Below are 24,676 nucleotides of genomic sequence, written 5' to 3'. Positions count from 1 at the left end.
CACAGTGATTCTATTTCCTTCAAAATATGTTTTACTTGTAAAAAGGATCATATGAAAAAATCTTTCATTTATATTTTTTTTGATGTTTTACATCATTGATGCCTAAAAGATTGCTTATGTCAAATATTTTGATGAAAGCTCCACTTATACTGTCTTCAGTAAATTAATCACAGCTGAATAATATACCTAAACTAAACTGGCTGTTTGCAGTCTTTTGCACACTTTGTGTCCATCTTTGTTTTGAGGATTTTCTTTATTACATTTTGACAAAATGGCAATTAACTAATGAGAAGAAGCTGACAACACTGTACAATGTTGAACGATCTTTAATTATCAAGTGTAATGATGCATTGTATGATGCATTACGTGCAGAAAAGCCAACATACAAATGCTGAGAAGAAATTAAAAAAAAAAGAAACAAAGAGCTGAAAAACACCCCCCAACAAGCTAAAGATTGTCAGTTGTAGTAAGAATTATACACAAAGAAGAATTTGGCTGTATTTGGTCATAGCTTTGAGGGGAGTGATCAGTTACAAGCTATGTATTGAAAATGCATTTATCACAATCAATCTGTTAGAAAAAAATCCCTTTAAATGATAAAAGCTAATCTTTGAGCATCTAAGTCATTTTGAGCATGATAAATCAGGTCAGCTGGAATCAAATTTCAGATAGAAAACAAAATAAAACTCTACCCCACTGGATTACTAGAAGGAAAACCACCTGAAATACCCAAAATACAGCATATGTACTGTGGAGAGGACACCACTGAACAACTGCATTTTGTATTGCACAAAATATTTGGTCGTTTACAACCATAATTGAAGCCGAGCAGCTCTAAATCTTTATTTAATTTCCTTTGGCCCATTTCCATTTCTTTGGTCCTTTACACTAGTATGTTTAGTGCGGTGCTGAAGTGTGTGACAATTATTGAAAAGCCCTTCTAAAAAAGCCAGTTGAAACTGATGAATTGGAAAATGCTAAATAGATCAGCAGTGGCTGGCTAACACTCAAATATCTCCACACAACTCTGCTGAATAAAACAAATACTAGTTGTCGGGTCTATGTGGTGCTAAAACCAGATTCACAGATTTCTGTCTCCAAAAACATTCATAGCACTGAATCTATAGTATTGACAGCAAGATTTAAAAAAAAAAAAGGAGACAAGTGAAAGCTTAGCACCCGTTGAGTTGAGCTGCTATACAGTATATTCAGATTAAGTCCAATAAGCGCTGAGGCTAGCCAGGCTCTGCAGTCCAATCTTATGAGTTTTGTGGTTTTGGAGGTCTCTGGTTTGACTCTCAGCAAAACAGAAGAAAAGGCAGACATTTTTTTCTCCAGAAAGCACTCTGGCATACTGTGAGTGGAGCGTGACGAGCTGGAGCGAATCGGAAGTTTGAGTTATCGATTTTTGATTCTAAACATTCAAATCTGTTACATGAACCAGCTGTGTGAAGGAAGATTTTGATGAGAGCGATCCCTCTTTTTCTTCACAGAGCGGTGAACTCTGTCTGGATCTGAGGGTTTAGTTGCTGGGCTGGGGTGGTGGCGGGCTCTTGACCACCAGAGCTCTCCCCTTGTTGGTCCGCAATCACCTCAGGGATGAGGGCTCGTCCAATCCCCTTTAGGAATAGACCTCCGTCTGCACAGGACAGTTAGGGGGACTGATCAGCAAATTAATCAGTTTAGAACTTGTCTTGAACTTGAGCCTAAGCAATGAACCAAACTTATATTAGCAACACACACAGTTTCAAACTGGGAAGCGTACACACCACCTTTGCACACTCCGTAAGACACCAAGGATCGATATTTATATTAAGTCAACATTGTAATTATAGTACCAGTTAACGTTTTAGAGGTGGAGACAGTTACTATATTGTAGAGTATCCTTGGTGTGTTAATCGTTAAATGTGACAAATGTTCTACATAGAAAATGCACAAAAACGATAACAGCACACTGTCAGTTTAAGGTCTTTAGTATGTTTAGATGTGCGTAGTTTACACAGAAAACCGCATGTTAGTTATTACAGGAAACTGTTAACAGGCAAAAGCCATCCAACCATCCAGCATTGATGATGGTGTGGGAATCAGGAATGTTAAAGCAGAGTTAAAGTGCAGGACAAATGCATAGTAAATGTATGTATACAGTATAGACATGGGCCAGTTATTGGTTTCAAGGTATACCACGATTTGAAAAAGTCAAGATTTAAAAACCACTAACATTTTTCAATACATTGTGTTCAATGGAAACAAAAATGTTGTTTTTTTACCCAGACATTTAAAAAATACAATTTAAAGCTGTAACTGCAAATTTTTTTGGGGGCATTTTTAAGCCTTTATTGACAGGACAGCTGAAGAAATGAAAGGGGAGAGAGAGAGAGGGAATGACATGCATCAAAGGGCCGCAGGTCAAAGTTGAACCCGGGCCCGCTGCGTCGAGGAGTAAACCTCTATATATGGGCGCCCGCTCTACCAACTGAGCTATCCGGGCGCCCGAAACCGTGACATTTTTGCCGAAGGTTATCATACCGTCAGAATCTCATACCGGCCCATGCTTAATACAGTATATGCACAGCAACATAGACATGCAGTGGACACAGAAGCAACACATCAGCCAATCAGATCCTTACCATTACCTGCCTTGCAAAGCTCATCTTACAGGCAGACCAGCAGCTCAGACATCTGTAATATTTACACATTTCCTGTCATGCGTCAGATCACCACAGTTACATTTAGTGTGTGAGGCACTATGACAAAGTGAAACCAAAAGCCAGAAAGATAAATAGAGAGGAAGCTGAAATTACTCAATACTGAATAAAGTATTAGCAGACGATCAGCAAGTGATTCCAGTCGTTGCAATGCCTACACAGAAGAAGAAATCATGTTTAACAATGTTAAACATCAGTAAAGATGTGTTCGTGTTCATTACATCTGGAATTATGAAATTATTTCATTCAAACGGTGCAGGAGTGCCTAAACAGTAAACACCTTAATTCTTTGGCTGACTTTAATGGTGGGATGTAACCAAGTGCATTTACTGTAGTTAATCTTGAGGTACTTGAGTATTTCTATTTCATGCTACTTTACAGTATACTTCTACCCTACTACAATTCAGAGGCAAATATTGTATTTTTTACTCCACTACATTTATTTGACAACTGAAGTTAGGTGGTAGATTTAGATAATACTAAATATGATCAACAAATAAATGATGATGTATTGTTATAGGTTAAGCTAACACACACTCATATACAGAGAGAAGCTTCTTCCACCAATATTTTTGTTACAGTATAAATACCCTTTCTTCATTTCCGCTGCCTTGTGTACATTTTCTGATTCTTTTTCAGCATTGCTGGAACTATTTAAATATCATAATACTGCACACGTTTCATATACTGTATAATGTGGTATACGAATACTGAAAAGCATGATTTGTGAGGCACATGAGACTGTTTACCTGTTATTATCTTGGAGGCGGAGCCGCAGATGCCATTACCGTCGTCATTGGCATTGACTGCAGGTTGTGGGGGCGGTGGCATACTGGGTCGGGGCCGTGGCCTGGGTGCCGGTCTGGAGGGGCGAGGGAGAGATCCAGAGTGGTAGAAAGACAGCGGGATGGAGTGCGATCCATCATGAGGCGGAGTGTCAGGAGGAGTGGGAGTTCTGGGGGGAGAAGGCTCTGACTCCCCCTGGGCCTGATGGGCTTGAGGAGGCTGTGGGGGCGGGTGGCTCGGGGCATGGATTGGGCTGTCTTTGCCGAGTTGGCGTCTGGGGGTGATGGGTGGGTGATGAGTGGAGCCGGATATCTGGGTGTTGCTGGGCTGGGAGGCAAAGGCGCTGGACTGTTTGGGCGGGGCTGGGGCCTGCTTCTTTGTGCCTTTAGAGGAAAACATAATTACATGATATTACCAATATTGATGGTATTCAAATAATTATTAGAGGAATGTACATTCTCTCACCTCTGCGAACCATGTGTGGACTAGGCCCCCTGGATCCACCCTGAGAGTGGGGGGTTCCTACTGTAAGCTGGACTGAACCATTCCTCTGGGGAGGAGGGGTGGACATGAGCTCACGGGCTGGGCTGTGGGAATACAATGAATCCAAATGTTAATCCATCAATATGTCATCTGTACTTTAACATATTTTAACAAAGAAGTGTTGGAAGAACTCATGCAAGCAATATATAAAACATACTTCCATTCAAAAGCTAATTACATTAGATGAAGGTTATCACACGTGGAATAACTCACAAAACAATGTAAAGACAAGTGTAGAGAAGAGGATGCAAAATCATAAAATCAGTTTGTTCAAAAGCACAGTAATGTGTTACATGCAAAATCAGACATTGCCACAAAGACGTCAAACACTCCAACAGACACGCAGGCAAGAATGGACTGGTCAATCATCACAACAAGCAGGGAGGATAAAAAGTTGCCTGTAATCAAAACATCACATGATTTGTGTTGCATTGCGTTCTTAATTTGTAAAAATGAAGTCAAATTAAAAGCTGAGGACGTAATAGACATTTGTTATTCTAATGATTTAATAGTTTAGGCCTTTTGACACGGGAACTAAAAAAACTCAAAAGACCAATCAAACACACGACAAACATAAAGGGCAGGTGAGCACAGGATTTGCTGATTTGCTGATTTGCTGATTGGCTGCGAGCAGGCGGTGGAGTATTGTTGCTACCTCAGCTCGCTCTTCCTTACCTGCTCTCCTCTGCGCTGAGCTGGGTTACAACCTGAGGTTGCACTGTGGCTACCTGGACCCCACCACCCAGACCACCACCAACACCACTACTAGCACCCCTCAAGCCAGGCTGCTCAGCCTCTGTAGCCGGGGACGGGAGCTGGGGCAGGGGCTCAGGCTGGGCAGGACCCCCGGCTTCCAGAGGGGGCAATGGGGGTTGGAAGGTGGGTGAGGTTAGCTGTGGCTGCTTTCTATTTACAGTGTTGGTTCTACGTGGAGTGGGCTCCGGCTGTTTGTTAACAGTGCTAGGGAGGGGGGAGAGGGGAGAGAGTTCAGGAGGGCAAACTACACGCCATCAGACAGAATGAAAGAGAAAGAGACCGAGACAGACAGAAAGAGAGAGATGGTGCAGGAGACAGAAAAAGACGCCACTTCCTGAGTTCAATGAAACCAGTTCAGAAGGAAGAACCCAAAAAGGACATAAAACCACATGACAGTGACCTTTTAAATAGAACTTTGAATAGCGACATCTCTGCAGGGACAGAAGAGACAGATGTCACACTATACAAACAAAATGCAACAGAGGAAGCCCACACAAAACATAAAACCAGCAACCTACAGTGTGACCCAAGCTTTAATTGGGAAACAAAGGAGATAACACAAAAGTACACAAGAGTAACACATGAGAATTATAGCTCTAGACAAAATGGTATCCCACTGAGACTGAAAAATGATCAAAATGGTTTGTGTTTTTTTTTTTTTTTTTTTAAGAGCTTTTTCATCACGTTTGGTACCAATCTTGAGGAAAACATAACTGATTAACTTGTGCTGAAATCACCTCAACATAACAAATGTGGTGCAAAAATCACAAGAAAAACATCATTCCCTTCTTTTACTGATCAATAACTGGATTAATGGGAGCTACATTAGACTGTGACACAGCTTTGAAGTCTGGACTGGGCAGATCTTCCGTGGGTGTTTCTGTGACTGTGATGGACTCGTTGGCCACTACATAGAGAGCCGACACGACCGGGCCCCGCGACTCCTGCCTGCTCAGTGTCTTGGGACGGGACGAGAGGGTGAGGGGCAGGCTGAGGTTGGGGCGAGGCAGGTACCTGTCTTTACGGGGGGTGTGACTGTCCCCGTCCTGCCCCACTAGGCTGCCTGGGCGTTTCCTATCCAGGACGGGATCGGGGTCTGGCGTGGCTGAGTGGGTGGGCATGGCAAACATGCCCGACACATTGAAGTCCACCTCTGGAGTGAAGAAGGTTGGAACCAAATTGAGAGACGAAAATTACAATGATGGTAAAGATGATCTTCTAATGCTTGTAATAATTTACAGTAGAAAATATCAAGACTATGAGATGAACAATAATTTGATACAGACATTTACGTTCTTCTCAGGATGATTACAGTAGTTTTGGCAGTTATCATTAGGAATTAGTACACCAACAAACAACATTCAAGGGACATTTCACCCCCTTAATCTCTCGTGTTGTGTTATCTTTTCTGTTCTGTTCTCTTTTAGGTAAGAGAGAGAAGAAGTACTTTTGCAAAAACAACAAACCGAGATGTTTTACCTTCAGGGAAGAACCAATCAGCATGCTGGATAATGGGCTCAATGATGGCAACCACATGGACAGATGTGGCTGCTGCCATCTCTGCCAGCGTCCTGAACACAACCAAAGACAGACAAGTACAGGAGGAAGCTTTATCAACCTCAGCTTCATTTTGTACTCGGAAAGGTAACATGACATAACAATACACAGTTCTTACCCCTCAGTCTTTGCCCATAGCAGGTTGGGCCCAAGGACTATGGCGATGTTGCTGGGAGTCATCTTATTAACCTCACTGTTCTGAGCCAGTTTAGCCAGAAATTTCACCAGATACCTGAAACAGAGACTCCAATTGCTTTAAAAACCTCTAAGCTACTGAAACCGTTTCTTCATTGCAAGCTAGTTGGCCAACTGGTATTCTAAGCCCCAAAGCAAAAGGATGGCCTTGGTGTGGATAGGAGTTGTAGCAGCTCAACCAGAGTAGTTTTTTTCTTAAATTGTTTGGGGATTTTGGCTTTGAAGGAGGTCTGTGGTAAAAGTGACCAGTATTTTACAATATAAACTACAATTACCACCTTGCGGTTGTATGCCTCAGCCAACCAGTCAACTTGCAGTTTACATCCATGTCTTTCCAGACTCATATAATATATGTAGTGAAGACTTTAAAGCAATTTAATAAAAGGTATAAAGTGTATTTTATCTTCAACCGGGCATCACAGAAGATCTATACAATCACCACTGTTTCAAGGTGGACACCCAAGATTAGTGTAAATTTAGTATCTTCAGTACCGTTGACAATCAAAATCTCACAAAATATCACTTCATCCTTAAGTCCAAGTGGATTTTTGTGCCAAATTTGAAGAAATTCTCTCCAGGGGCTCCTGAGATATCACGTTCACAAGAATGGGAGGGACGGACAACCCAAAACATAATGCCTCCAGCCACGGCTGTCACCCGGGCAGAGGCATAAAATATATATATATATATATATATATATATATATATATATATATATATAACATAAATTAGAGAGAACTTAGAAATATAAGGATCATTTTGTGTCACAGGAATAAGTTTTATCTTTATTTTTCATAACCACTTTTTTTAAACATCTTCAACCCTTCAAAATTTATCTTGGGACCCTGGGTTGAGAACCATTGTTATAAGCAGAAGCGAGTGCTCTATTGAGACGTCTAATAAGGCATCAACATGACTTACTGAAAGCCCCCTTTCTGACTTACTGAACTAGGTAGAATCTACAGAAACACTTATGAAAGTGAAAAACGGAACAGAAATTAACTCCATACATTCAGTTCTGTTGATTTACTTTTTGAAACTAAGCAAAAATGCAACAACGCGTTGTGGTGCATCATCTGAACGGATACAGAATAGCTAAAGATGCTCTTACCTGAGGTTTGCTTTGTGAGTCTTTGGCAAATGGTCACATGTCACCCACAAGGCCTGAAGCCTCTTGTCAGGGTCAGACACACTGAAACCACACACACACACACACACACACACACATTAGCTTGTTACATAAGTACCAGAATATCTAAAGCAACCTGGGAGTACACTGCTTCAGGTGTATGTGTTTAATTCTTATTAGCACAGAGTGAGCTTGTTTTACAGGATATTAAAAGAGCCATATCTGTGTGTCTTCTTACTTGGAGGCCTGTGTCCACTCATCGTACAGGCCAAAAGTCATTAGAGGTTCAGGAAGTTCCCTGAGGTAGGATTTCAGGGCTCCTGTGTATGAAGAGAAAAGCTATGAGAAAATGATCTAGGCCAGATGGTTTCATTTTTTTTGCGGATTTGTAGAAGAGGTTGTACCGGCGACGGCGTGGGGATCAGAGTAGAACTCCTCAAGCTGCGAGGTGGAGCAGTCCAGCGCCGCTTTGAGCTTCTTCAGTTTGGAAGCTCCGGCAGCTATTCTGAAGAGTCCCTGCCAGGAAAATGTAGAGAAAATGACTGATTAGTGCTTTTTCCGAAAGGTACAGGTGACCAGTTTCATCCTAAAATTAAAGAAGTGAGTCTGGGTTGGTATCAGTAAAGGAGAAGTAAAGCACACAAAGTGTACCATCTACCAAATGACTGAGAAAGTCAAGTTGAATTGTTTTTGTTAGCAATAGAGATGTGGCTCTTTCGGGATGAGTAGCAGACAGATGTACAGCAAGAGTTTTGTTTACTTTAATAAAACTGCCCTCCTTGGGGAGTCCAGTGATACGGTTACATTTTTAAGAGTGCAATAGTGATCATGCTAATGCATAACAGATGCCTGCACACACACAGTGCTTGTTCCCTCAGCCTGTGGCCTGTCAGGCAAATTGACCACAAGTTAGCCACAAATGTTTCCAGACTGTACCTCCTCCTTCATGCCGGTCTCCAGCAGCATCATGACGCAGGCCTCCAAAGGCAGAGCGATCTCACGGTTACTCCTCTTCAGGTGCTCCTCCAGAGCCATGCCGAATGCCGGCTTCTCCATCCAGCAGTCTGGGAGAGAAGTCAGTGTCTTTACACTCAGTGTAGACTAGTGTTTGACAGCATTTCTGTTCTTTGTCTGTCAATTATTCTTCTATAGTTATTTTATAGTTGCCAGTGAAGATGTAATACTGCTAGGTGTAATGATCTCTCCTTTCATCCCACTGCCTTGCTGTCACAGTGAAACTTTCCCTGTATGAAGTCTTTATCATGCACATGCATACATGTTAAAAGCCTAGAAATCCTCTTTCTCCAGGAGAAATCAAGCCAAGTACATCAAGTTTCTTCAATCACCAATTAAAGAATTTCTCATTAACATACTGCAGGAAGCTGATTGTAACCTGGTTACTTAAGTGCATGTAAACGCACTATGGAAACACAACTTAGGAGAGAAACTGAGATTTGATTTCTGAAAAATGACTATGCTCCTCTTTATTACCAGTCTGCTGTATGTCCACCTCTAAGCTGTTAGTACTTCATTAAACAGAACCAGAGAAAAAGCAGAAGTGGCATTAGATAAGTCTGAGACAATAGAGCTCTGTAAGTACTAAAACTTGCGTGGCGATTATTGACTATTGATATTACTGTGATTGTGCTCAAAGTCGATAAAAAAATACAAACACGGAGAAAGAGAGAGAAATTCTTTGCTTCCGTTGAGCTGACTTTGTATTGATTTATTTTATTTGCACGATCAAGGACAGGTGCAACCTAACAAGCCAGGCAACATTTCTAGAGTATAGAGCAGCTTGTGTGCTGTAGAATGTATTAACGAATACCAGCTCTAAAACTACATTGGGGTTTAACGATGAATGCATGCAAATGTTATGCTCTATTATATTGTTTGCAGATTTAATGAATGCATGTTTGATGTCGTTCTGTTCACCTTGCTGTAATTGGATAGTCGGTATAGCTGCCTCCAGAGCTGCCAAAGACCTCCTGTGGTAGTCTGCCTGCGCCTCTAATAACTGGTAGACATACACAAACAAACAAACAAAATCACAGTTCATATAAACAAACCTTTGGCATACAGTGAAGCAGGAATTCAACAAATAATACAGTTATAGTGGAATGGAACATATTTGCATCACATTTCCATTTTAGTTCAAGGTCTTTTACACTGAGGTGCACCCACCATGACAAAATAGCGTGCATGATCTCCCTCTTTGGAACCAAAGTTGTACAAATCTGCAGCGAGCTGGTCCTGTAGGATTAAAAAATATATATATTTCCATACATGGCAAAGCATTATGGCAACCTTAAACCTTCTGCTTTACTTTGCACAGAAACCTTTCATTAAGACGCAGATGAACTCCAGATGACAAAGCAATGACCTTTAATTATGTGGTCCTAATAATGTGCATAGCATGTTTGTTCCTGTTACAAGGCTTCCTTTGTTCAGGCAGTTCATAAGATATGATCCTAACCTGATGAAGAGACCCTGGCTGGAATGTACAGCCATCAGATTAAAAGTGTCTTGATTAAATACTGTGTATACAGCATACCGAAGTGAGCAAGTAATAAATTAGAAAACTGTGAATTGCGAGAGAGATATAAAACAAGATCTACCTTGCATATTTCTACTTTGTTGAGAGCCTCGTCCATCTCGTCTTTGAGCGAATCAGTCTTAGCTGCCATAGCCTGGTTGTTGGACTTTGTTGCCTGGTACCACCTGCAGGCCAAAACATTATTTAGACACTTGGTCTACTGTTAGCATGAGCATATTTGATTTGAAAAAGTTGCCTTTCTATCTATGCAAACTTTTGTTCATTTGCAATTAAAGTTAACATTTAATAATAATATATATAATAATAATAAGACTAAGAGCCAGTGTACCTCGTCTTGGCCGAGTCATAGTCCAGAACCAGTTTGGCGAGTTGTTTTCGCTGTTTTAGTATATTGGGAATCTCGACCTGTGAGAGAAACAGTGAGGATCATGAGTACACACGCATGTCATAGTCAACACTGAGGATAACACCTTTCCCGTGAGAACATTTTAGCAATATGAATCATGCAGAATGGTGATGTAACACACAAGATGCCAAAGGCCATGTTGAATTTGGCACAATCCGAAGATTGTACAGATCCTGTACAGGCTTTTTTACAATTTAAATACAGATCCATGCAGGTCATAAGGGATCACTACAGTATGAAGAGAGTTGCAGTGTTTTCACCTCAGCCAGCTGGTTGAGAGGATCCATGATGTCTCTCTCAATCTGGACTTCATAGTGCATCAGTTCAGCCGCTAGTCTGCTTTCAGCCTCCCCACACACATCCATCATCTTGCTGCTCACACACAGGAATGTATACAAATATGACTGTTATCACTACTTTTCTCACAGTGAGAAAAATGTTAATGTAAAAAAAAAACACTCAGACACACAAGAGGCCCCTTGTTAGATCCTTCACATTCCTTCCACTCAATCAATCACTTTCAATGTTTTATTATGGTTAATTGAGATTAATGGAATTTTATTTTTGAGATAGACAGGCATCTCACCCAATCAGACTCTCATCTCCCAGCTGACTGCCTCCCTCCTGCATGGCCTGGGACAGCATCGTCAGGGGAAGCTTTTTCTGCAAGCAGATCAGCAAATAATGTTTAGCCTACTTTAAGTATGTGGGGAACAAAAAGCCAAAAGATAACCCAATAACAAGCGTCTATGATTTAGGTAATTACTGCAAATAATCTTTAATTTTCAGCCATACATATCAAAAGCTATTGGGAGTTTTCCTCATTTAATAATTCTATCCTAAAATATAAAAGTACGACAAAGTAACATAACACTGATTTTTTTCAGTTTTATTATGTATGTGTGTGTGTGTGTGTGTGTGTGTGTGTGTGTGTCTGAGGTAGGTCTGTTATTCAGTGATAGTGAAGCTGGCAGGAGGCCAGTGCTGAATATTTTCCTCTTGAGTGTCTCTCATATCAATGTGTTGCATTAAGAGGAGATCCTGTTTTATAGCACAAGATAGCAGGTCCTTGTTAATACTGACAATGGTGTCACAATGATTCACCCTTATTTAATTTCTGTATGAGCTACAGAGTGACTGACAGCAAAGTGGAAAACTTTACATAGAGATCCTGACTATGTAGGGTGTTGCTAACATGCTGAGATAATAAGATGAGGTTATGATACGCCTGTTCAAAGTTGCAAGTGTCTACAAAGTGCAACTGCTGAATGAAAAAACAGTAAAGAGAAACTGAGCGCCACTTACATGTCTCTTCTCTGTGTCTGTGCCCAGCTGACCCTGCAGACAGGACACCAGCCTCTTGTGTGTGTTGTGCGACACCAAACGCACCAACTCCAACCGCCTCTCGATCTGTATGTGCACACAAAATGTTATAAAATCCGCACAAACAAAACAGGCCAACTGTGACTGTAGAGGATACATACACACATATTTTTCCTGTTTAACCGAAACAATCCAGGTGAGAGTTACAAATTAAAAACACAAGAAGCTGCACCAGCGCACATCCATCTCTAAAATTTCCATCCTGCTCTTGTTATTGAAAGATGATGGAGGATGTCAATGCTGTTTGTCTAGCTGTATTCTGTAGTGTGCAGTGTTGCAACAGGCAGCTCTGACAGCCAGATGGAAGGAATCATGGCAGATAAGTAAGATACTGATGTATTGTGGTCTTTACTGCTAACAGGGAAAGCTTCTTTGGACTCCATGCAGAGATATCAGGAAGAACAGATGAATCATTCTGACTGCAGGCCTGATCTACTGGTAATAGTTCATGAGCAGTAAAGTATCATATGTAGTTTTGCATGTTTTTACCCCTTATCTACAAATAATGTATGCTTTACCTTACCTTATGTATTCAGATCACTTTTCTACCTTCCAGACCAGTGGTTTAAGTTAATTTCACTGCCAATATTGAATACCCATTCAATACATTTTTCCCCAAATCTATACTCTGTTTAATGGTTACTTCACCGCAGGAACTCATTAGAAAAAATAAGACAATGCACACAAGGGATTGCTTTGACCAAATTAATGTAACTTACAGCAGAAACAGTGACTTTTATAATGTAACTGACACAGAAAATGTATTCAATGTGAAATGGTCATATATGGCCGAAGGTCGATACCCAACCTACTTCATAAGGTCAGTATCAATGCTGATTTGGATGCAAAGCATCAGTACGTTTTGGTAAGATAGTTAATCCTTCACAGTTACCATTTATAAATTCATTTCATTTGTGGAAGTTATATTTTCTTCATACAGTAATACAGCTAAAACTTGTGCATTAAAGAACAATCCATTAGGAGTGGGCGAAATGTATAAAGTTATCTATAACACATTTTCTGGAAAATCAGTTGAGAATATGAGAGTCTGTTTTGGACAATCCAGCAATATAAAAATCAGATCAAGTTACTTCATCACGTTGAAAAAGTCAAAATTATATAAAAATCCAATATAGCCATAAACACGTCCTATTAATTGATTTGCAACATTGCCCACAATGGCCTAATATAAAAAGATGTATTACTGCGGAAAAACACAGTATCCAAGAGCTCAAAAATCAATCCTAAAATACAAAAAACGCTGATGTTCTAAACATAAAAACCTGAATTTTGTACCACTGAAAGAAGTTGCCATTTCGCATCCAACTCTGTGAGCTCAGATGTCAGAGTGTTCTTGAATGCACCACGTGAGAGTTTTCAGCATAGATATAGAACAAATTACATACAGTCATTTGAAAAAATTAGGACACCCATGCTAAAGTTGACTAAAAAGAGGAATAAAAAATCATCTTTTGGAAACTGATCTTAATGCCTTAATTAAAAACGATTGGCATGGGGTACTTTCCATAAAATCATCTCTCAATGCAAATCAAACCAGCTATTAGTCCAACTGAAATAAAACCATGCCAATCTCTAGGTATGGTGAAGGGTATGTGATAATGTGTGGCTATTTTAATTCCAAAGGCCAAGAGAACTTTATCAGGATGCATAGTATCCTGGATCCATGAAATAACTGGCCTTTAAAAATAAAAATCTGCCTGCCTCTATGGGAATTTAACATAAGGGTGTACTTACTTATGCCCCCTGTATTTTAAGGAAGAACATTTATTTATTTACGATACATTATTCATTCATAAAGAAAATTGGTGTCCTTAAAGATTGGATTTTTCCTCATTTTTTTTAATTAAGGCATTAAGATCAATTTCCTAAAGATGATTTTTTTATTCCTCTTCTTAGTCAACCATAGCATGGGTGTCCTAATTTGTTCACGACTGTATATTGTTTTATATCTATGGTTTTCAGTCTCTGCTTGCAACTTTATGACCATGTGACAATAACGTTACTCTACTCTGAAGTCTCAGGTCTCTGCTTGTTGATTTTCATATGTTACTGAAATGAACTGGAGCCAGTGGCAGAATGGTTTAAATAGTCTAATAAATTAATAACTAAAAATGCAAATGGGAAATGCAGTAATGTCAAGTATTATAGTTAACCTGCTAAAGCGTGCAAAACACTAGTATAGTTTTTAAAGCCAATTCATGTAATCTAATGTGTTGCTCGTTTCAATACCATTTAAGTATCCACTTCCTTTTCCTGTCTGAGTGTAAACATCTAGCTGTCTCACTACATCCCCTTGTTTGTTGTCTGATCCCCATCTTGCTCTCACTCTTCTTCCTTTAATTTTATTCTCGCTAATTCCACTGTTCTCTTTACATGTCGTGCTCTCACTCACACACACTTTTCCTCCTCCCTCTCCCATTACTCTCGCCTCCCTCTTTCCTGCAGCTGTTGCTCCATGCCAGACCACAGCTGGATTTGGCTTCCTCGCCTGGACCCAATTGATTCGCTCACCATTCAGCTGATCCCCAGTTCTGATTAATGCATGGAAGTCTAGCTCCATCTGGTGACAGACCGATTGGATCCAGACCTCCAACACTCGGTGCCAAGATGGAAAGAAAGAGGCCTGAGTGACTTCAGTGTGGGCGCAGACTGGATACAATGGGTGATTGCATTGTCTCTGCCGAGTTTTTCATGAGTGTACAGAATTGCAGTCTGTTTTGCACCATTTACATCTGAAATGTCTCAAAGTTGAACTATCCTTCTCTGTTACTTGTCTGCTTCTTTTTACCTATGGCGTTATGATGCCGCGATGAAGTATTGGAATAGATTCAATAATGAAAAATACTCCTATAACCTCCTTTTAACATAACCAATTAAAAAGCAGTCTGTTAATCTTAACATTCAATTAGCCAGCTTCACGTCTCAATATCAGCCGACTTTACTCTGCTCACAAAAAGAGTTCTGGCCTCAGGGAGAAACTAAATTATGGAAACAGACTATTGCGACACACACTCTCTCACTCACACACACACACACACAAAGTCATAGAGTTGAGGAGGAAAAAAAAACGCAGGAAAACTCCCGGATCACAAGCACACACAATCCCTTAGGCCTGCCTCTCCAGTTATGGAGCTGTACAAAGGTTTACAGGATAGTTACTGCCATCTTTTTTTCCAGGCAGCAATGAAAATAGTGAACAGAGCTAGCTGACGACCTCTGACCTGCCACAGCAAAAAAATGTGGAACGTCTAGTGAGTCACAGAGGAACCCGGGAGGGTGGATACAGTTTTGTTTTCTGGCTTGGAGCTGCTTTGGCAGACTGGACAGCTGGTGAACTGATGGCTGATCTTGTTGGCAGGATGGCTGGTTAGCTGATGACAGAGCAGAAACAGGATCTCCAAATAGTCATGTCTGCTTAAAGAAATAGTTTGACTCGCTTATTCTCTTTCTAGTCTAGAGTTAGATGAGAAAAATAAAATATTCACAATATTTTTGACTAAATACACCGATGTCCATATTGCGGCAAATATTAGATGAACTGGATATTATATTATATATGAATCAAATATTACAACAGCTAGTAAGTCTGGTAAGTTTAGAAAATTAAATCACTTTACTGTAATGCAGCCTTTAAAACCAGGAAAAGATAACACGTGTCATATCACGATAATTAAAAGGGGAACTATGCAGTTTTTTTAGCTTAATTTACCTTAACTGAACAGCTTCGGAGTCATTGGAATGGTTATATGACTTTTTTCGGGTTGAATGGTGGTCGTCTTGCTTCCCCCTAGCGCCTGCAAGTGGAAAAACCACCCTTGCAACTTTTGGCTGGCATGCCACCGGCCTCAGCGTCAGGAAGTATCACGTGATATCAGGTCTCGCGATGTAACGAATTGCTTTATGCACTGCACACATACACGCCCCCATCCAGGAACCGGCTAGCAAGAACAAGGTAGCAATGGAGTTTTTCACACTATCATCATGGCTGAGCTGGCAAAAAAGAAGCAGAAAGCTAGGAAAGCATTGTCGGAGGAACAGAGAAAGAGGAAACGGCAGACTGACTGAGCGAGTTTTTACAGTGTTGCCAAATATCTATTCCGAAACTGTGGGGGGAGCTCTATAGAAAAACCTGCGAACAAAAAGCAAACAGCGAAGAAATTGCCAAAACTGCATAGCGCCCCTTTAAGTTACCTTCGGACAAGGCTAATCTAGCTGTTTCCCTATGTTTCCAGTCTTTGTGTGAATCTAAGCTAACCAATTCCAACATATGAGAGCAATATGGATCTTCTCATCTAAAACTCAGCAAGAAAGCTAATAAGCATGTTCCCAAAATGACAAACTCTTCCTTTTACAGAACGAGCTGGTGTTCTGACAACGACAAGGAAAACTAACACTGTAGTTATCTGTTGAGCTCACTCGCTGGTTAGCTGACAGATACCTGCTTAACATACAGTATCAGATATGAATATGCTCCAGTATCCACAACAGCAGCCCATTGTGTATCCCAGTCAAATACTAAGCTATGGGACCAGTTACAGCCTGACTCTCTACTGTAGGCTATGTGAGAGCCTCCTCAACCCTCCCACTGAGGCAGGACGTGTCCAAACAAGACAAATGCCTTGGCCAAAGGACTATGGAAAAAATGGAAAAGAAAAGACTATTACTACGACACCATGGAAATCATAGTGTCAAATTTCAAGTTGGACAGTTCATGGAAGGGGTTGTGGGAGCGTGTTGGGGAGGGGGAAAGGAAAAACTATTCTTTCTCTGCTCATGTTTGGAAAGAGGGAAAAACTTTCCCAACTAGTGTGATTCAATTTAAATGCTGACACTGATTCACAGCTCTAAGAATCAGTAAACTGTGAGCTACACATTTATTTATCAACATGACTGTAATCAGGGTACAGATTCTGACTTGGAGCTCAAGTTGTTATGCTAAAAGAAATCCAAGCCACTTCAACTATGCTGACCGCTTGACAATCACATTCCTCACTGAGAGCTGGAGCTAAAGGAATGTCTAACACAGCACAAAGCTCCTGTCGTTCAGGTCGAGGACCAAAGACGAGAGAAGCATTCTCTGGAAGGGTTGGGTCGGTTTGTGCTCTGTGCTTTTGGGACAATGGTGTATAACTAAATTTAACTATTACTGCTGTTAAAGCAAAAAACAAGCCTTAACTGTCTTGAGTACAGCAAAACAACTACATGTATTTTTGCTTAAAAAAATAAATCTGTTTGCTCACCACCAAGTGTTTGTGTTGTGTGTTACTGTGTGTGCAAACCACATGGGGTTCATAGTTCACTGCCATATGTCATAAAACATTGACTGCTATGATTGAATGAGAGGCTTGACCTTCACTTTTTCTTTCACAAAAGCTACTGTAAGCATGCTCTGCTTTTCTCAGCCTCTCTTGTATTTCTTTACACTCTTTTCCTAGCAGTGATCTCATATAGTTTCAGTAGTCAGAGTACTCCCATCCCCCAACACACACACACACACACACACACACACAAAGAGAGAGAGAACATTGCCAGGGTTTGCCTTGAGTGGAAAACCATGGGGCATTTTTCCTACAGTGCCCAAACCCCTGGGCTGGTGAGGTGTTACTGAATGAAAACCTCCCCAGTAATGTTTTAATGCCAGCAGTTGTACTCCAAGACTGCAGAGAAACTTGGCATCAACAAGCTGCTCAAGCATGATGGCTTTAACAGAGCCTGTGAGGAGAACTTGTAAGCCTTTTGATAACTTCCGCATTTTACTCTTCCAGAAAACAACTTCTTAAGGAGCAGTTTTTACACTGAGATACAGTGGTGTGTATCGCAATATTTTCCGTGGCAATACTGTAACAATACACAAACGCCAAGTATTGATCTATTGTTATGTATGTGTTGGTCAGTTTGTCTGCTTGACAATCCTATTTTGCAGCAATAAAATTGAAGTGAGATGAACAAAACAGAGAAATCTATATTTTTAGATAAAACAGATGTTGACAAAGTTTCCTTTTGGGGAAATTATTTGAAATTGGGAAAAATTTGAAGTTGGGAAAAAGGTAATAAATTGCAATATATCGCAAAATATTGGAATATGTTTCAAATCGCAATAATATCGTATCGTGACATAAGTATCGTGATGATATGGACATGCTACCGGCCAGTAAGCTACGCTGTGTCCGTTTGTTTTTTCTTAAAGCGTAACTCTCACCAAAATGCAACCTAGGGTCTTTTTGTGAATGTACCCGAGTCAAACTTTCGTTTAAAAGCATATTTAGGACGGAATCGCCACTTTTAAGATTTACCGTATTTTTGTTTTTCGGTCAAATGGCCTTTTGAATGGGAGTGCTAGGGGCACTTCTATGCTAGCCTCAAAATAGCTATTTTTAAAACACTAAGAAGGCTCGACACAACATGAAACTTTGCTCGAAGTATCACCAGGGGTTCTACACCTTAACGAAAGCATTGACAACATTGTTTGTGTACACAGAGTTTACTAAAAAGAAAGGTTTTGAACAACTCACCGTAGGTCTTGTTGTTTCCGGCCGCTACCACCTCGGCAGTCAAAATGAGTCGATATCCGAATGCGAATGAACGGACTCCATATGAGGCTCCTTTTTCAACTACGAGGTCAATATTGTTTTTCAATAACGACAAAACAAGAAATAATCAGTGCATTTATATGGAACTAAGCTTTAGGAGCTTTCCATCTTTACTCTCTTCCCTGTTATGTTGCATTCGGAAATCGATTGTTTTTGACTGATAAAATGGCTGCAGCCGGAAACAACAAGAGCTACGGTGAGTTGTTCAAAACCTTTTTTAGTAAGTCGGGTACATTCACAAAAAGACCCTAGGTTGCATTTTGGCGAGAGTTACGCTTTAAGACGTGCGCAAGTGGGCAGGGGGAGAGAGAAAAAAATATTGGGGGAATCGCCAATCCTGCTTTTGATTTCGATAGTCAAAACCGAAAGCCCATTTTGCACGATTTTCAATTCTTTAATCGTGACACCCCTACCCCTGACAGTTGAGCTCGATGGTGTTTTAAGCCCCCAACATCGACTTCAAGGCACCTAACCATTGCCTAATCCTAGTGCCTTCCAGGCAGCGCTGCCTGGAAGACGATGTTGGGGGCTTAAAACACTAAACACCAACAGTTGATGTATATGAACAGTGACAGAGAAGAAGAATGTCATATTCACCTGTAGGAGGTCATCCTTTAGCACCTCAGTTTTCTCAGCCCTGTTGATGGAAACACAAATATGAAGCCAAAAGGTTAAATACTGACAATATATTTTGAAATACAAACACAGGCAGAAAAACACACCTTTGACATACAGAGATAAGACACAATACCATCAACACCCAAACAATATAATGCAATTTAGAGGATGTGAGTTAGGGGCACACCTGTCCTATGGTAAGGAATTTGAATTAAATGCGTATTAAATGAGTATTTTGAACTTGTCTCACACTCTAATGGATCACAAGTTATATTTCAACAAAACAAGACCTAACTTGCTGTTTAAACTCAGATAAACTGATGAGCACACAGCAAACAAGACCATCAAACTAAAACAGAAGCGCACTTCCAGCCCAATCTGTCTGCAGTTTGTGCCTGCAGCAAAGTTACACAGCCCATACTATGCTTAAATCCACAATAAAATGTTGTCAACACGATAGACCTGCTAGCAATGTGAAATATCATTTCTGCACACATGCACAAGCCCATCACCACTTGTGCCCGTGGCTTTTTTCCATGATGGACCTGTCGGATTCCTCCCCCCTGCCCAAACACAAACTTCCTCTTGTGTCATCTTCACCTTATTTGTTATGGCAACAAGGAGAGGTGTGTGTATTTGTGTAGGAGTTGCCAAGTGGCTTGTTGATGTCTGAAACACACTGAACTCACTGCACATTGTAGCAGAGTCTGCAGAAAACAGGACAGAATCACTCCAAATTGCTCGGAAATGTTGAGAAAATGCCAAAATCACCTCTGAAATAAGATACCCATTTACTTCTTTATGTGACCTCAAACTCTCAAAAGAGATTTCCACCCATTTTTGAATTTTGCTGAGCTTGTGAGACCAGCCAACGAGCTCATCGCTCACCCTGTCGATATCTAACAAATACACCAACCACACAGGTATTACGTCTACACACGCAAATCCCTGAAGACCTGTCTCCCTGCTCTACCAGAGCAGGCCCACACTATAGATTTCAATCTCACAGGGATCAATTAACCCTCTCCCACACAAGAGCTATTACCTAATACTGCTGTAAGCTACACCCTACAGATACAGGATTACCTCACTAATGCCTGAAATATCCTCTACCATTTTTTGAAAAACGCCTTTGGCTGCACTCTGCTGTCGCCTGCTCATACAATGAGTAGAAATATTTTAACTGGTCAAAGATTCTTATTTTTTATGATTCTACGGACAGTTTTTCATTATATGTGATCAGTAATTTGCTGTTTAGCACGCAGTATAAGTACTGGCAATCATACTGGTCAGACAAAACAAGGAAGTCACATTTAGGTCTTGGGATCTTTTGATTGACAATTCTGCTCTTTTCGGACATTCTTCGGACCAAGCAATTTAACAAGAAAATCTATAGCAATATAGAAAATAATTGTTAGCTGCAGCCTTAGTTGGCATCAAACATCTGGTCAGATTCATAATCTTGTTCACTTATTCTTTCATCAGACATTTCCAAATTTCAATCAGAATTTTGCCAATTTTAGACTTTTTTTGAATACATTTAACATTTGTGAAATGTTTCTTGAATTGATGTCTTGACTCTTGATATATAACTAAACTGCTTTTTTTTCTGCTAATTTCTTCAACGTACACAGCATCATGTCCTGAGCAACAGAGCTTTCCAGGCAAAGAGGAAACTCATAAAATGTGTTTAAAACAGATTGTATATATAAAATGGCTACAAATAAATTACTTTCATGTAACACTAATGCAGGCAGCAAATATAGGCAGCAAATATATACATTCATACAAGAAAGTCACCGCTTGTTACTTTACTTTAACAGTTAAACAAAGGTTGAGATGTACTCATATATATATATATATATATATATATATATATATATATATATATATATAAAATAACGCGTTAAAAAAAATAATGCAGATTAATCCATTCCATATTGATGTTTGACCCGGAGCCGTTCTAACCACCACTGGACTGTTAAATGAAGGAGGGAGACGAGAATGTGCTGCCTGGATCATTGATTGGAACATTTACTTGTAAAAATCTTCTTCCTGAATAGGGTTGGCTACCGAAATCTGGTGCCACTGATATGTCTGCGCTTCTCTCTGATGCTCTGAAACAGACGATACAGGCAACACAAACACCGCTGCACGTGATGCTAGTTAACACTATACTCGACAGCAGCTATCGTTAGCCTACCGCTAGCTAGTAGCATACTGTCTATGATTAAAAACGGTTAAAATGCTGACAGCTAACACTAAAGTTTGACTGTGTTTTACTGTAGAGGATTCCAACACATGTAACAATCTGCAACTGCTGTTGTCGGAAAAACAACACAGACTGGTAAACTACAGCCTCGTGGTGCATTCGAAGTTATTGTTAAATGTCCTTTTCCCATCTGGTGGTTGTTTTTGTCGTTCAACAGCAATTTATTAGTGAAATAAGTTATTGTTATTATTATACATTATTATTAAATCATTTCATTTTGACCGTATGGCCTAGCCTTCTTTAATGTCGCCGACTGTTGTTTAGTACCCTTCTTGTTTTGTCTTGTTTTTTTTTTTTACTTTCTTAAAAAGTATCGGTCCAGGCACTGTTAATTATGTATGCGATTAATTTCGATTAATTAATCACAGAGTATGTAATTAATTAGATTACATTTTTTAATTGATTGACAGCCCTAATATATATATATATATATATATACATACATACACTGTATATATATACACTGTATATGAGGGCATTAGATACGATCTGCAGCCAGAATACCTACACACTGATCCACATGATCACATTACACATATGGCTTTACTGGCTCCTGAAGGAAAAAGCTACATGAGAAATCTTTAGATTCCTATCAATATTGAATCAGCATTGATTTGACTGGAGTGCAGCTTGGCTCTGGCCAGCAACTATTGTTCTAAGAATAGACTCCCACAATGCTGGAGCCCAGACCCTCAAAGAAAACTTTGAGCAAAACAGCACAGAGAGGCAGAAAAAGACAGACAAAACAGTAACTGTTCGTTGTGTAAAAAATACCTTTTGATTACTAAGCCAGTGAGAAAATTCATCAACCACAGAGTACTAACAGTAAAATCCTGTTTATATTCATGTATTATATTAGTTTTGTTAAAAGTGCTCTGTGTAAGCTTATCTCTCCAAAGTGCTCCAGGAGGTATGCAGGGAATCATATACAAGCTTAAACTACACTGCAACAACCACATGTAAATTAAACTGCTTCCTCTTTTATAAAAACACCCCTCTGTGGCTGTGTGACATCCCCAACCCTCCGCTGTGTCCTCGTCAACAACCATGGAAATGCTTACTCCACAAAAACCCTCCGTGCCTGTCCCTTCCTATGCCAAACAGAGAACCACATCATCACAAACCGTCATGGGGGACACAAATTCACTGGTTTGTGAAATATAGAAAAGGTCATCCGAGCGCTATTGTGGTAATCAAAAGTCTATAGTCAATAATGCTTTTATATGTGGAAAAAAAGATTACTTTTTATAGTGCACGGTTAACAGTGTCCTAAGAGGTGGAGGGGATGTGGTGGAGAATAAATTATTGTCACTTGTTATTATAATAATATTCAGTCAAAAGAAGGAGCTTTATGATGATGTAAATGTATACTTTTTCTTTAAGCTTGTGTAATTAAACTGATGTAGAGCTGCAACGATTTGTAGATTAATCGATTAGGTGTTCAACAGAAAAATAATCTACTATTTTGAAAATCGATTAATCGTTTCGGTCATAAAAACAAAACTGGAGTAGCCTATTTACTGCTTCTCTTTGTCAAATTTCAGTAAACTAAATATCTTTGGGTTTGTGACTTTTGGTCAAATAACTCTGAGAAAACCAAGGCCAGCGGCTACAGGCTTGGAAAGTCATTTTGACGACACATTACGAGGATCATCTGCAGACACCATTAATGCAGTAATAACTGGAGTCTCAGTGGTGGCTGCTGATAGAGAACAGGGCTGGAAACCCCTGTAGGGAAGAAGATGAAGGGAGAGGAGAGGAGGAGATGGTATAGATATTTTGTGTGTGTGTGTGTGTGTGTGTGTGTGTGTGTGTGTGTGTGTGTGTGTTTAAACTCAATGCCAGTATCACCAAACATCAGGAAACATGTGTTTGTGTATACACCCTTGCCTACAACTGCAGAAATAACTATGATCTTATATAGACCTCTACTGAAGTGAAAGCTGGATACATTACAGGGGCCCAAAGTGGATCAGAGCCTGCAGGGCTAAACAGTATTTCTTCTGCAAGCTCAGAATTGCTACCTCCAGATATACTGAGAGATATAGGAAATTAAATGAATCTTATTAGAACTCAAACTATTAGTCAACTGACAACTAATTGGAAACTATAATTATCAATTAATTCCCTTTGCAATTCCATCAAGCAACAATTACAAATATTTCCTAGTTCTAGCATCCAAATCGAGGGAATTTGCAGCTTTTCTCAGTTGTATGTAATTCTTAAAATATATATATATTTGTGTATGTTCATCTTGGGCTCACAGAACGTATGATTTCGTTAGATTACATTTTTCTACTTTCTTTATATTTCATAAAATGATTAATCAATAATGAAAATAATTATCTACAGCCCTAAATCTAAAGAAGTCACTGACTTATTACTATCACAGACACACTATAAGCCCCCACATAAATAGGAGGAGAATAGTAAAGCCTAATACTTAATTAAACGACATCTGGAAAACCATTCACCTTTTCAAACTCCTTGTTTTGTCCTAAAAAAAATCAAAGTTCATGTGACATGTGGACAGGTGTAGTTTCTTTTTGACATTACTCAACTTCAAACGGATGCTTTACTTTACTCAAACTTAAACTATATTACGCACAAAACGTAACCTAGCCCAGCCCTTCCGCCAAGACAGATGATAACACTAAATATTGCCAAACCAGGAGAAGCAACAGTGTTTACCTGCCAGAATGTAACCTATATGATATCAACTTGCAATAATGCATGTTGTTAAAACAAACACTCACCTTCCAACTGTCTGGTTGGCAAGTTGCTTCATACGATTAAACTGTTTCTTCATGTTTTTTCCTCCTCTGTGTCTCCTGCAAGTGTGTAAAAGTTAGCGGCACCTCGGAGCGCTGTCGTTCATCCACCGTGGATCTAAAAGTTGCGCTACGTCGCAGCCATTGTGGCTGAAAGGGCTGCGCTCCGACCACTTTTACGCACTACAACTGGATGGTTTTACTGATTGAACTCGGTAACATTTGGCTGTAGGAAGAAACGCAAAGAAGTTAGTTGAAACAACTCATGACAAGCTGCTGGATCTCCATTGACACGAGTATCCGACTTCCTATTAAACTGGTTTGGGCGCAACCAGTGTGGTTGGTAGGAAGGAGGAAGTGCCTTTACTTCCCTACTGTATGCTGCAT

At 39.9% G+C, this 24,676-nt stretch overlaps 1 protein-coding gene across 6 annotated transcripts; it reads right to left on the bottom strand.

The window, feature by feature from the left end:
- Positions 1-308: 308 nt before the first annotated feature.
- Positions 309-24,674, bottom strand: arhgap17b (Rho GTPase activating protein 17b). Of its 6 annotated transcripts, none has more exons than XR_004107307.2 (21): positions 24,275-24,674; positions 19,226-19,265; positions 11,940-12,044; positions 11,221-11,297; positions 10,895-11,006; positions 10,557-10,633; positions 10,290-10,392; positions 9,856-9,924; positions 9,607-9,688; positions 8,608-8,735; positions 8,076-8,187; positions 7,910-7,991; positions 7,654-7,734; positions 6,466-6,579; positions 6,270-6,361; positions 5,805-5,943; positions 4,710-4,994; positions 3,957-4,078; positions 3,455-3,874; positions 2,628-2,859; positions 309-1,639 (listed from the first exon to the last, which is right to left on the bottom strand). XR_004107307.2 is itself a non-coding variant. In XM_031312461.2 (21 exons), the coding sequence occupies exons 1-20, from the start codon at positions 24,325-24,327 to the stop codon at positions 2,672-2,674; spliced, it is 2,301 nt and encodes a 766-aa protein (XP_031168321.1). In that variant the 5' UTR covers positions 24,328-24,673; the 3' UTR covers positions 309-1,639; positions 2,628-2,671. The 6 variants fall into 6 exon arrangements, 4 of the variants coding, with proteins under 4 accessions (XP_031168321.1, XP_031168320.1, XP_031168323.1 ...); XM_031312461.2 differs by having other exon boundaries at positions 2,628-2,679; positions 24,275-24,673; XR_004107308.2 differs by having other exon boundaries at positions 1,421-1,639; positions 2,634-2,859.
- Positions 24,675-24,676: the final 2 nt, after the last annotated feature.

The sequence above is a fragment of the Sander lucioperca genome, chromosome 21, assembly GCF_008315115.2.
Source record: "Sander lucioperca isolate FBNREF2018 chromosome 21, SLUC_FBN_1.2, whole genome shotgun sequence".
Classification (NCBI taxonomy): domain Eukaryota; kingdom Metazoa; phylum Chordata; class Actinopteri; order Perciformes; family Percidae; genus Sander; species Sander lucioperca.
Note: the sequence above shows the minus strand (reverse complement) of the source record. Positions and strands in the feature narration are given on the sequence as shown.